At 35.0% G+C, this 14,865-nt stretch overlaps 1 protein-coding gene across 3 annotated transcripts in view; it reads right to left on the minus strand.

Annotated features, from left to right (window-relative positions):
• Positions 1–14,865, minus strand: part of LOC106462940 (potassium voltage-gated channel protein Shaker-like) — a 129,978-nt gene that overhangs the window by 47,181 nt on the left and 67,932 nt on the right. Inside the window, exon 1 of one of the 3 annotated variants that reach the window (XM_022390341.1) lies at positions 5,283–7,318. In XM_022390341.1, the coding sequence (XP_022246049.1) occupies positions 5,318–6,925 (1,608 nt within the window). In that variant the 5' untranslated portion in view covers positions 6,926–7,318 and the 3' untranslated portion in view covers positions 5,283–5,317. Of the gene's footprint in view, positions 1–5,282; positions 7,319–14,865 lie in introns of those variants that run through there. The other 2 variants (XM_013922908.2, XM_022390340.1) reach the window with 2 other exon arrangements.

Genomic DNA, 14,865 nt, shown 5'->3' on the forward strand with positions numbered 1-14,865 from the left:
GTTGGCGGTGGGTGGTGATGACTAGCTGTCTTCCCTCTAGTCTTACACTGCTAAATAAGGGACGGCTAGCGCAGATAGCCCTCGTGCAGCTTTGCGCAAAATTCAAAATAAACAAACCGAGTGTGTTATTAACAGGAATGAAAACTTTGGGGTTTAAACCATACGTATAATCGTCCCTCAATCATACTCTCCCATTTTTGTATGATAGGTTTCCCAGGTCTTCTTACCTTACATACCAAGTTTCAAAGAAATCGCTTTAACCCTTATTATTTTACAGTAGGCCAAACTTAGCCTGATATTCTTCGTTGTTTGTTATTCTTCGCACCAGTGAAAAAACAACAACTTTCATTTAATCAATTTCTTTCACATTTGGTACATAGCTGGCATATATGTTCCCCTAGTTTGACAGCAAATTTGTTTAAACTAGCTCAATTATTCTTGGAGATATGAGCAAAAATAAGAAACATTACGCTAAATCTTTGTAAATTTTTGCACTTGCCTGGAGACAAATTGGCCAGTTCGATCGCGCTGAAATTCCTAGCACACATTAGGGGATTCTTAGAAGTGGAAAATTTTTAATTTTATAAAAATCAGACGCGAAATCCGGAAGTTATGAGCCCCAAACCACCATCGTGTGAAAAATTTTACATCAGACTTCAAACTAATAAAAACGCTTCCCTGTACGTGATTTTCTTCATTTCTGGCATAGAGCTAGCATATTTTATAACATCACTATCTACTATATAAAACTATACAAGGAACATGGTATTTATTGAAAAACAACTTGGCTGTAAAAGGTGTGGACAAAAATAAAGCAACTGAAATATATGAACCCAAAGTTATTGAAGTACTGAAGACACCCTCATGCAATTGTATTATAATGTTTTCAAATTTCCTAGTTGCTTGAGGCTAATTATTCCAAAGTATGTCTGAGTATAAAATTGATGTCCTTTGTGGCTATTTTTACCTAATGTGCAACAAAAAAAGAGAGTGATATGTAACCAAAACCAGCATAGCTATAAAAAAAGGTGCAGCAAAAAAGTGACATCTAACCAAAACCAGCATAGCTGTAAAAAAAGGTGGAGCAAAAAAGTGACATCTAACCAAAACCAGCATAGCTGTAAAAAAAAAAGGTGCAGCAAATAAGTGACATCTAACCAAAACCAGCATAGCTGTAAAAAAGGTGCAGCAAATAAGTGACATCTAACCAAAACCAGCATAGCTGTAAAAAAAAAAAGAGTGCGTAAAAACTAAATGGGATAAAAAGATGTGAAATAAAGTTTGCCGCCAAAATGAGAAAATACTGATGATTAAAATTGTAAGCAAACTATTGTCACTAAGCATTCAAAATTGTACAAAGTTTGTAGAGTAATCATATCTAATACAAGAAATTACATGGGCCGCTGTTTTTTATCGGTAAGTAGCCGCACCTTCTTGTATAACTATGCTGGTTTTGAATAGATAATGCTAAAAGAAACACGTCTCAATTTAAGAAAGAGGTAAGACAATTTTATATGTATGTAACAGTGATAGCATGCACCAGAAAAAATTATAGAAGAAAGCAGCTTTCAAGTATAATATTGAGTAAGTTACAAAACATATGCTTCTGTGTGAGAAAACACGTGTAGAAAATATAATAAACAAATTGAGAAATGAATAGACTAACCTTACATATAGTATATCATAAAAATACCTAATTCTTTATATCAGCGATTCTAAAACTTTGGTAACTCGAGGACCCATTTTTATTGAAATTATTCTTAGCGGACCCCAAACCTATCGTTGTTTTTGTTTTGAAAAAAAAATAAAAAAATCCGTGTACATAAGAAGCTGTATTCCAAAATTAAATAATTTAATTCATACAAATTTAATTTTATGGAAAAAAAACTTTTATTCTATAAATAATCTTTTTAAAAAAAATATTTTAATGAAATTTCGGACGTGACTCGCGGACCCTAGTTTGAGAAACGCAGCTTTATATAACAAGATCTGGAGAACAAATAAACCTTTGTTGCTATAACAAAATCAGATTTGATTGATATTTGTTTTTAGTGAAAAGATGAAAATGGGATATATATATATATACATACGCTATGTACATTGCGGGGATCGAATCCCGGATTTGGCGTTCTAAATTCGTAAACTTATTGCTGAACCCTCGGGAAACAACAGCAGCAGAACAAATGCATTTGTTTATCTATGTTGAAGACAGTGTTAAGATAATAAAACTTGTTATTTCACGAAGAAACTATATGTCCTTAATTACTTGCGTATATACAATGAACTTTTGATGTCCATATACCATTTTTTTATAGATTACAACAGATAAAAAACAAAACAAGGAAAACATAATCGTCCAATTAAAAAGGTAAAAAAAATAGCCGCGTGTTTAGAATTTAATGATGTCGTTTTTAACGATTGACAGTATGAATTGCATTTAATCTAAATAACTTTTCACCATAACTTCAAACACTATTTAAGATTAATTTTTCTAACCTGAAATCAAATGGAACAAAATAATTGGCTATAGTCTATTGAATATGTAATAAATCTTATCATAAGTCATAAATAAAAATTACAGTTAACAATAATTAGTCTTAATTGTGAGTGACATGTAAACCCCCAAAAAAGCCTCTATGACCATTCTGCCTTAGGTCATCAGCTGGGTATCCTTGCTGTTAGCGGTGTTTTCGGCCTTCATCCCAAGAAAATTTATCAAGTTTAGGCCTGCTTAACGAATTATTAAGCACCGAAGTAGATCTGCCACATGTAAAGCTTCATGTAAGATTTCTATCACATTTCGCCAATGTAGTTATCACTATTTAAGGAATTTATTGTTTTATATTAAATGTAATATTATAAATCCCTAAAATATATATTGAATTAATTAAATTTAATACTGAAAATTATATAACCACGTATAGACTTACCTCCTTCCTAGGAGGTGGCAATCTAATGAACACTGTACTTATTCTTTAAAAATAATAATTTCCATATAAATAGTTATCATATCCACAACCAATTTGTGAATAATTTCGAATTAAAACAACAAGAATAATGAACTTTGAAACTGCGTACGCATGTTTTGATCACGATACTACCTCTTTGATAGTATGTTCTAAATCTAACGTAATCTTTTAACATATTCCGAAAGAGTCATTAATGTATTGTTCGTGCTCCTTTAAAGCTATGGATTCGATATTTAAAAACGCCAAAAGTTTGTTGCACAGAAATACAAAATACACGGAGAAAATATTCCGTGACTATCACTATTACTTTTAGATTTAAGTCAATCATACATCAAAAATGTGTTGCACAGAAATACAAAATAACACGGAGAAAATATTCCCTTGACTGTCGCTATTAGTTTTAGATTTAAGTCAATCATACATCAAAAATGTGTTGCACAGAAATACAAAATAACACGGAGAAAATATTCCCTTGACTGTCGCTATTAGTTTTAGATTTAAGTCAATCATACATCAAAAATGTGTTGCACAGAAATACAAAATAACACGGAGAAAATATCCCGTTGACTGTCACTATTACTTTTAAATTGAAGTCAATCATAGATCAAAAGTTCGTTGCACAGAAATACAAAATAACACGGAGAAAATATCCCGTTGACTGTGACTATTACTTTTAAATTGAAGTCAATCATAGACAAAAGTTCGTTGCACAGAAATACAAAATAACACGGAGAAAATATCCCGTTGACTGTGACTATTACTTTTAAATTTAAGTCAATTACAGAAGAAGAGAGCATTTATTCGTTTCCACTTTAATGCCTTTTTTCAGTAATACGGTTGAAATGGTCATCAGGGTCTATAAAACAGTAATAAACTATTTTTGTCTGCAATGCGTGCTTTTCTGTAGGACGGTCGTGTAAGACAGAAGAGAAACCATTTCAGGGGTGGAATTACATTTGCCGACTCATAAACTAACGATAGCAAATGTTTTTTTTTGTTTTTTTACCTCTTTGACTTATCTCTCATTCTGATTAAACTGTTAGTGAAACAATTCTGATATTGGAAAAGCGAGAAAGGGGATTTCAATCTCACTAAATCTATTTAAAATAAGGGTAACCTGGACTTGTGCTATCAATATGAATACTTTAACTTTGATCTGGTAAAATCGATAGTCGTCAAAATACCCTGCTTCATGACGTCATCAGGCAAGGCATGCAGACGCCAGTTAAACATGTTGTCAATTGTACAGCAGCAAATAGTTGAAATCACGTCTTACACATGTCCTTTACATATAAAATTGTCTTTGGAATGTCATTAGTAGTCATATTTGACAACAGCAAACGGTATCCTCAAATGCATTAGGTTTTAGAGCTTTCTCATTAAATAATATTATAACTCCAAAAATCTCTTAGCATTTCGCTAACAGATTCATTCATAAGTCTTTGAAAGTACAGTTAAATTAAGTTCAATACCAATTAAGTAATTCTGGCAGATCCTTGCGTATCTGTCCATCAATGAAGCAGGAGTATTAGAACTGCATTGCAAGTGTTTCATACGTAAACTAACAGAAACTGATGCTAACGTTTCATACGTAAACTAGCAGAAACTGGTGTTAGCTGCAATTCATTAATAACAAGAAATTAAAACCCTTAAACTTAAAATATTTATATTTATTTTTGGAATATCTTCATTAAAACCCTCTATCAATTTACAAAAACTTTCTCAAATCCTTTATTTTGGTTTGTGTAACTGATGAAATCGAGTTGCTCTAACATCAGTCACTACATATATATATTTCGAAATTTTGATTCTAATGCAAAATGAAGACAACTCTAGTCTTCACTAACGACAACTGCAGTAACAGTTTCAAATAAATATTCTTAAAAATTGATATACCTATAATAAAATATATTCAGGGCCTATTTGAGCAATCTGATTGATAAACTTGTACCATAAGATTTTGCTATGCTGGAACATATTTACTAGAATATATTGTTCTACGTTAACAACGCAAAATGCCTTCACATCAAAGCTAACTTAAACTCAGAAATCAAAATTCCTGGACTAACTCAGGTAGATATACTTAAAATGAATGGAAACACAGTAACTTCTTATTGGCCAGAATTACAATTGTGATTACTAAAAATGGAGGGAAGTATTTTTAAATCGTCTACTCACCTTTGGTGGTTGTAAGTCACAAACCGAGTTTTCTATCAGAAGTGGAAGTAAAAAAAAATCACTTACATTATTTAGAAGGTGTGCTTCTTGTCCAGATAGCAAGAAATCTTCGCATGAAGAGACCTGAAAGGATACAAAATAAGGTCCACTTGTCCGCCACTGCACTACTATCAAACATCTGTTTCTATAGCAACGGCACTGATGTTGTTACTCGGCTGTGGTTTGTAGTTGGGCTTCTTATCCAAATGGTCACAGGTGAGAAGAGCTCCCTCCTCAAGCTCCATGATGTCCGATCCAGACTCACTCAAAGAATCTCGCCGGGGTTTTAGCCCTACAGTTCCTGGCAGGTAGGGACAGGCTGTCACGTGATTAAAGTTTTGTGATTGTATCTCGTCCTGGTCGTTTTCTCGGTGATAGAAGTAGTTGAAATTAGATACGATCACGGGAACTGGAAGCGCTATGGTCAGCACACCGGCGATGGCACACAAAGAGCCCACAATCTTGCCCCACACCCCTATAGGGTGCATGTCCCCGTAACCCACGGTTGTCATGGTTACGACGGCCCACCAGAAGGCATCTGGAATGGATTTGAAGTTGGACTTTTCGTTGTCGGCCTCAGCGTAGTAGACAGTGCTGGAGAAGAGAATGACTCCTATGAACAGGAAGAAGATAAGTAGGCCTAGCTCTCTCATACTTGCCTTCAGTGTCCGACCCAGGATCTGGAGGCCTTTGGAGTGTCTAGATAGTTTGAAAATTCTGAATACCCGCACCAAACGGATTACCCTTAGAATGGCCAACGACATGGCCTGATTACTGCTAACTCTTTCATTGACCTGGACAGTGGATTGAGGGTTCTCCCCAGCCATCACTGTCCCCAGAGTGATAAAGTAAGGTATAATAGCCACCAAGTCGATGGAGTTCATGACATCTTTGAAGAAGGCTATTTTATCGGGGCAGGCCAGGAAGCGTACAAGTAGCTCGAAAGTGAACCACACAATGCAACAAGTTTCGATCATAAAGAAAGGTTCTGTTAGCTTGGGAACCTCATCTTCCACAACCTTAAGGATCCCACTTGTAGTGTTGAAAACTTTGTAGTGCTTGAAAGTTGGCAAGGTCTCCAGGCAAAAAATGACGATGGACAGGAGAATAATGACGACGGAGATGATGGCGATGAGTCTAGCCGCCTGCGAGCTCTCTGGATATTCAAACAGTAACCACATCTTCTGTTTAAGTTCATCTCTTGGAAGCGGCTTTTCTTCTTCTTTAATGAATCCTTCATCTTCCCGAAACTTGTTGAAGGCGACCTCGCCAAGTTCGTAGAATTTTATCTCTTCGGCAAATATATCCAGGGGAACATTGACGGGCCGGCGAAGACGTCCACCGCTTTGGTAGTAATAAAGAATGGCGTCAAAGCTAGGCCTGTTACGATCAAAAAAGTACTCGTTGCGGAGCGGGTCAAAGTAGCGTATACGTCTGGTTGGGTCACCTAGAAGAGTGTCGGGGAACTGATTCAGCGTACGGAGTTGGGTCTCGAAGCGCAGGCCGCTAACATTCACTACAACTCGTTCGCAGTAGTCATGATCGTGGGGGATGGGCTCGAAGTTGCCACTGCAGTTGAGTTGACCTTGATGTCCTGACAAACCGTCCCCGTCGCCGCAGTGATCGTCACCGGTGAGCTTCGGTAGAGACCTGGGGGAGGACGGGAGAAAAGATGAAGATTTACGATGATCAGCAGGGAAATGAAATAAACTACCGTTACCGGCCTCTTGGCTGCCCATTTCTCCCTTACTGGCTGACGGCCGCCGGTAGCCCTTTTCGGCCCGCCGTGGCCGCAGCACGGGGGATAACCCCCACTTATCACCAAATTGGAGCTTTGAAATTTTGGTGAGAATTTTGATGCCAGTTCGGACAGAGCCCACTACACCTGCCAGGGTGATAATACTAATGTAGCAACTGCTGAACTAGCCCTAATGGCGCGGTCTAGAGCGAAGTAGCGGGAAACCACTTGGACTATTACTTGATGCAACGGTTACCGGGCTGCAGCACTCGACGCACACGCCGCCACTTGCTGTGACGTCACGCCCGTGTTCTGGTGGAAAATGGGAGATGCAACTTGGCTAGCTAACTAAAACAACCCCGTCCGTTGATCGGGAGACGGCCAACTTGGCTAGATCGATCTAGGCAAGTCTGGTTCGTTACAGGAGTGTCGCTCTCTGCATTCCCGGCTGCAGTAATAGCGCATGCGTCAACTAGCACCGACAAACTTTCGGAATAAAATCACTTTTGACTGGGTTGTTTGTTGTTAAACACAAAGCTATACACAATGTGCTCTGTTCAACACGGGTATCAAAACCTGATTTTTAGTGTTATAAGCCTTCAGACTTACCGCACTTCTGGCAATAATAAACATTGAAATGTTTAATAACCAATACGTCTTAGTTATTCTAACTGGTAGCACGTCACGAATTATAGAACAAAATATTACAAATAATTTAATGTATTATCAACATTATTTACAAAATATCCGCAGTTTATTAAACATGGTAAAAAAACGATTAATTTTAAACAAAAGATACTAGAACATCATCCATCTGAACATAAAAAAGTATTTTCATTAAATCTATTCTACTAGTTTCTTTATGATTCGATATTAGTTCGATTCAATAAAAAAATCACCTTCTAGGACGAGAATCAACAAAGTCATTGTAATGTTCGTGTAACTGTCTTTTTGTGTGAAATCAAGCAACGATTCTTATTTAGAAGAAAACGTAACGGGTTGGTTTGTTTGTAGTTAAGCACAAAATGGGCTATCTGTGCTCTGCCAATTACGGGTATCGAAACCCGATTTTTAGCGTCGTAAGCTTACAAGCTTACCGCTGAGCCACAAGGAGGGGTGGGGGTAAGAACGGTTTCTTTGTTTGTAGTTAAGCACAAAGCTATACAATTGGCTATCTGTGCTCTGCCAATTACGGGTATCGAAACCCGATTTTTAGCGTCGTAAGCTTACAAGCTTACCGCTGAGCCACAAGGAGGGGTGGGGTAAGAACGGTTTCTTTGTTTGTAGTTAAGCACAAAGCTATACAATGGGCTATCTGTGCTCTGCCAATTACGGGTATCGAAAACCGAATTTTAGCGTCATAAACCTGCACACTTACTGCTGAGCTACTGGGGGCAAAAAAGAACTGTTTGTTTGTTTATAGTTAAGCAAAAAGCCACACAATGGGCTGTCTGTGCTCTGCCCATGAAACCCGATTTTTAGCGTCATAAATTTGCAGACTTATCGCTGAGCCACTGAGGGAAGGAGCAACAACAACAACAAAAAATGAAAGGACCTCATCAGTTTCTAGTCTTTTTTTAAAAGTGTTTCATTAATTTGATTTAATAAGAGAACCAATTAATAGCTTTTAGTTATAAGAAAATATTGTGAAAAACATGTTTTCTGATTTTGTAATGTCTTACTCAAGATACTTTTTATAACCAATATAATTGTAAATATAAATGTAAAAACAAAAACAACCAGTGATTATCGTATAAGTTAAATAAGTTAGAATCTGTTACATCTGACACGAATATAATCTTTTAATACGTTTTTATCATGATTTAAGTATTTTAATAAAATCATTGATATTAAAATTAAGGTTAAATTCCCGTTAATGTTTTGGTATTTATATAAATAATATATCATAATGTTTTCGACGGTGGAAGCATCGTCACAGAAGGTGTTAAAAGTTTTCTCATGTGGTTTGAAAATGACACCTATACTTATTAGTGATAAAAAAAAGTTTACTAACAGGAATTAGCCCCCAAACATAAATGATCTAACGAGGGGAACCCCTTCTAATACTTCATTGTAAGCTGACATTGCAGATGCGCGGCGCTACTAAACTTTGCATTGATCTTGTTTCATTCTACGGAGTCGTCCTTTTAAAAACAATCAACAGCGTCGTTCCCTAGCGAGTATCGTCTTAACTACAATTCAACATTTTGTTTCCATTTTTAGCCTTGGCACCTGTACGTGACTGTGGAACGGCTTACACCGGGTAAATATGTGTTGTTCATTTACTGTTACTTAAATAATACTTGTAAAGGTAAATGCTCTTTGTCCAAGATGTTTTACTGCCTACAAAAACGTGCATTTCTAAAATGAAAAAACTTTTTAACTACTGATTACAGTCTATTTCCTCTATAACATTTTAAATGTAAAATGTTTCTTTTATAAATCCACTCAAAGTTAAATTTCTAATAAAAAGTTAAAATAACACTCCATTTATATAAAACATAGATTCAGAATATAGAATAGGCTGTAACAGAAAATGTAGGTCTTTATATGCTCATTGGCAAGGAAGATACAGGTGTTTTTTTATACGTTTTCCGCTTACTTTTGCTGTTATAGTGACTTCTCCAAAGTCCTGTTTTTTAACATATACGAGTAGGCGGTAAAGATCATTCATTTTATACTTACCTGGATAAAGGTAGGTGGTACTGTTCATCCATTTTATACTTACCTGAATAAAGGTAGGTAGTACTGTTCATCCATTTTCTACTTACCTGGATAGAGGTAGGTGGTACTGATCATTTATTTTATACTTACCTGAATAAAGGTAGGTGGTACTGTTCATTCATTTTATACGTACCTGGATAAAGGTAAGAGGTACTGTTCATCCATTCTATAATTACCTGGATAGAGGTAGATGGTACTATTCATCCATTTTATAGTTACCTGGATAAAATTGGTGGTACTATTCATACATTTTATAGTTGCCTGGATAAAGGTATGTGGTAAAGCTTATCCATTTTATAGTTACCTGGATAAAAGTGGTTGTACTGTTCATCCATTTTATAGTTACCTGGATAAAGGTAGGCGGTACTGTTCATTCATTTTATATTTACCTGGATATAGGTAGGTGGTACTGTTCATCGATTTTATACTCACCTCACTAACATTTTATAGTTACCTGGATAAATGTAGGTAGCACTGTTCATCCATTTTATACTTACCTGAATATAGGTATGCGGTAAAGCTCATCCATGTTATAGTTATATGGATAGAGGTAGACGGTAAAGTTCATCCATTTTATAGTTACCTGGATAAAAGTGGTGGTACTATCCATACATTTTATAGTTGCCTGGATAAAGATATGTGGTAAAGCTCATCCATTTTATAGTTACCTGGATAAAAGGGGTTGTACTGTTCATCCATTTTATAGTTACCTGGATAAAAGTGGTTGTACTGTTCATCCATTTTATAGTTACCTGGATAAAAGTGGTGATACTGTTCATCCATTTGGTAGTTACCTTGATAAAGGTATGTGGTAAAGCTCATCCATTTTATAGTTACCTGGATAAAGGTGATGGTACTTTTCATTAATTTTATAGTTACCTGGATTACTTATAGGTGGTACTATTCATCAATCTTATACTTACCTGGATAAAGGTAGGTGGTACTGTTCATTCATTTTATACTTACCTGGATATAGGTAGGTAGCACTATTCATCCATTTTATACTTACCTGGATATAGGTAAGAGGTAAAGTTCATCGATTTTATACTTACCTCAATAACATTTTATAGTTACCAGGATAAATGTAGGTGGCACTTTCACCCATTTTATAGTTACCTGGATAGAGGTAGGCGGTAAATCTCATCCATTTTATAGTTACCTGGATAAAGGTGGTGGTACTGTTCATTAATTTTATACTTAGCTGACTAAAAGTAGGTGGTACTGTTCATCCATTTCATAGTTACCTGGATAAAGGTGGTGGTACTGTTTATTAATTTTATACTTAGCTGACTAAAGGTAGGTGGTACTGTTCATCCATTTTATAGTTACATGAATAAAGGTAGGTGGTACTGTTCATCCATTTTATAGTTACCTGGATAAAGGTAGGCGGTACTGTTCATCCACTTTATAGTTACCTGTATAAAGGTAGGCGGTACTGCTCATCCAAATTATAGTTACCTGGATAAAGGTGGTGGTACTGTTCATTCATTTTATAGTTACCTGGATAAAGGTAGGCGGTACTGTTCGTCCACTTTATAGTTACCTGGATAAAGGTAGGCGGTACTGTTCGTCTACTTTATAGTTACCTGGATCAAGGTGGTGGTACTGTTCATTCATTTTATAGTTACCTGGATTCTTTATAGGTGGTACTATTCATCAATCTTATAGTTACCTGGATTATTTAAAGGTGGTTTATGTCTAAATAGGAAACTTCAGAACTTGAATAGTACATAATACAAATAATTTGCCTGGCAAAGAGTTGTGTAAGTGTGAAATATTTTATAACATAAATAACCATAGTTCATATAATTGTCGTTGTATACACGTAACACCAGTTATTCGCTATGTTCTAAATGATGTACAATAGGCAGTTGCTGAGCAGTCCATTCGTCCAAATTCTACTAACAGAGATGGACGGAATGCACATTCATGTTTTCTTAAATTAATGTTTACAGAAAAATGTTTGGTATAGTTGGTAGATGAGGGAAAAAGTGTGAACGATTCCTTTCGCAGCTGTTAAATGTGATCTACATTAGTGCAATTTACCGAAAGTCTGTATTCAATACGAAACAACAACAGACACTCTGCTGTAACCCTTGTATACACAAAAACACAGACACTCTGCTGTAACATTTGTGTACATACAAACTAAACCCTGCTGTAATATTTGTATACACAAAAACACAGATACTCTGTTGTAACACATAAACCGACACTGTTGTAACACGTGTATACACAAAAACTGATATGCTTTTGCAGCAACTGCACACAAGAAGTGATATGCTTTTGTAACTATTATATACAAAATTAGTAAAAACTGTTAAATTAAAAAGGGGAATAGGGATCGGCAAAAAATTCAGAAACAAGTTGAATCAAAATATAATCTTAGCATTTTGATTCAACTTATTTCTGTATTTTTTTGACGACGCCTATTCCCCGTTTTAAAAACTCTTTTTTACTGATCATGTTTCTTAAGATTTTTTGTGTACATTTATGGAGAATACATTTTAAGCTATATATGTCCATAAGAATCCAGTTGAATGTTACATGTTTTTCAAGAGTTTACTGCTGGATTGGTATTTTTCCCACCCAATAACTGCACTAAACTAATTCAAAGTAAATAACAAATGTACAACAAAAAATAAACACATATACTGGTATACAACTACAACAACCAAAATGTAAAGTTGTTCTCAAAGGACCATCTTGAAGGCAAAGAGCGTATCATCACAGATTTAATGGCCAGCTTCCCACAATGTCACAATGTAATGTAACAACAGTCGTGCAGCAACAAAGCAATCTCATGAGAACGAAAAACGTTTCTTCTAAGATAATACAATGTAACCAGACGTAGTAAGATACTCACCTTGTTTGGTCTACATGAAACATGTATATGTTCTTCAACAACCTGCTGTGCACAAGTGTTTGCTAGAATAAGTCGACACAAATAATGATTAAATAGACAACAGTGGCACACTTAGTGTAAGTCGCCAATTATCGACAACATTTACAACCGCTATCTTAACACCAGCTATTTAAAAACAACATTAGCTATGTAAGATAGTGCTGTAGGCAGTGATAAGAAATACTGAATACGCATTCATGATTTCAGCTAAGTATAAGAAACAGTGGAAAGAATCACCACCATCGTCTGAGTAGGGAAATTTACTATGTTAATCGTCAAGTGTTAAAAATTTGCTAAAATATAATTGCGGAAATCCATGTAGAGACAGCAAACTCGAGCAATGATGAACAATAGCAACTCGAGTAAAGATATACAGCAGTAAAATCGGGAAACTTTCATGTGGCAGTTTCCAATTAATGCGCGAGAAAATGCACAAGTTGTAAGTTCCTGAGTTGAAATCAGTTTACAGGTAATTAGGTTTATGCGTTGATAATAACCACACAGAAGCCGATGAAAATGTCCAGATGCAGGCAACAATTTACAGTTGAACCTATGTAGTGATGGGGTTATCTAAACAGACTATCAGCTTTGTATACTATATTAAAAAAAACAATAGAGTTCAGGAGATATTTTGAGTTCGTTATTTCCAAAAACAAAAACAAAGGAAAATAAAGTTTAAATTCATATCCATGCAAAGCTACTAGTTCTATTCCCTGAAAACCTCTCCCTTTGAAAGCTGACACACATTTTAAGTTTTTCGTTTACTGCCAGAAAGAAAGATACAAGACAAAAAGAGTTGCAATCTCTCAACAGTCTTCCAAGATACAATCAGGGGTGTGTCCACTTGATCTACTTTTGTTTTGTCGCGTGAGCCTCTAGCTTTTAATCTTTTTTTGACAGGCTCCAGACAAACTATTTCTAATGTTACTACCTCTCTCGAGTAGAAAAAGAAAGTACACGAATCAAGTTTGTTAAGGATCAGCCCAAATAAATCAAAATCGTTACGATCTTAGCCTACGCCCTTAACAATGCATACAAGGTTTAAAAATTATAGAAAATGTTCTGTGGAAAATATTCTTCCATCAGAATAACTAAGAACAGCTGAATGGAAAATAAGAAAGCTTCTATAAATTATGTACTGTATCTTAATATCAAAATAAAAGAACCAATTCTGACATTTGTATGCTTCAATTACTCCAACTTTTTCATGTTTAATCTCTCCAAACTTTAGTCTCTGTTTCTTTTTTTCCAACGTTCATTGCATATTTTATTTCGTCAGATTTTTTAAATTTTTATGTTTAATTTCCCCAAACTTTACTCTATTTTCCTAACGGTTATTGTATATTTTATTTCATCAGATTTTTACATTTTAATATTTTATTTCCACAGACTTTACTCTCTGTTCCAATTTTTTCCAACGTTCATTTTATTTCATCAGATTTTAAAATTTTAATGTTTTATTCCCTGTTTTCCAATGTTCATTGTATATTTTATTTCATCAGATTTTAAAATGTTAATGTTTTATTTCCCCAGACTTTGATCTTTGTTGTATGTGTACTTCATTCTGTTAAAATTTGATTTTATATGCTTTATATTCTAAAACTTGTACCTGTCTATAATAAGTTTTTCCAAATTCTGATCTTTGTATGCTCTGATTTTTAAATTTGACGTATTGAATTTCTTCATTATCTAAAATATTTTGTTTCATCGATGAAGATTGTGTCTTTGTTTCCCTAGTACGTTTTTAATTTGATGTAATTAAGATTGCTTGTTTTAAACGCGAAATTGCACAAGAGCTATTTGTGATGCATCCACTAACAGAATCGAATCCCGAATTTTAGCGTTTTAAGCCCTCGAGCTTACCACTGAGACAGCAAATGCAGTAATCAAGCTATTCATGTCCCATGAATCTAGTTCGTACAAAATAAGTTTGAGGAGTTCCGATCAACCTGATTCATAATGACTTAATGAATATTTTATAAATAATTCAGTAACAATGTTTTACTGTCTTCATTTAAAGTTTGCTTAAACTCTTGAGAGTTAAATGTAATCGCCTATGAAATATATACTTATTCATGCGATACTCAGTAATTTATATTCTTAAGTGATCCAATGCTTAAATCATTTTATCATACCTTAATCAACACATGTATATTTTCATGATTCAAACTATACACATAAATCAGGTATAGGGCGAAAGATAAATCAAATGCAAAGTGTTTTGAGGCGCCTTAAATAAGCAACATGTTTGTTATCAGAATGGTGAACTTATTTTTCTATTAAAAATATTTACTCATAGCTATTTACAATTT

This window comes from Limulus polyphemus, unplaced genomic scaffold (genome assembly GCF_000517525.1).
Source record: "Limulus polyphemus unplaced genomic scaffold, Limulus_polyphemus-2.1.2 Scaffold1286, whole genome shotgun sequence".
Classification (NCBI taxonomy): domain Eukaryota; kingdom Metazoa; phylum Arthropoda; class Merostomata; order Xiphosura; family Limulidae; genus Limulus; species Limulus polyphemus.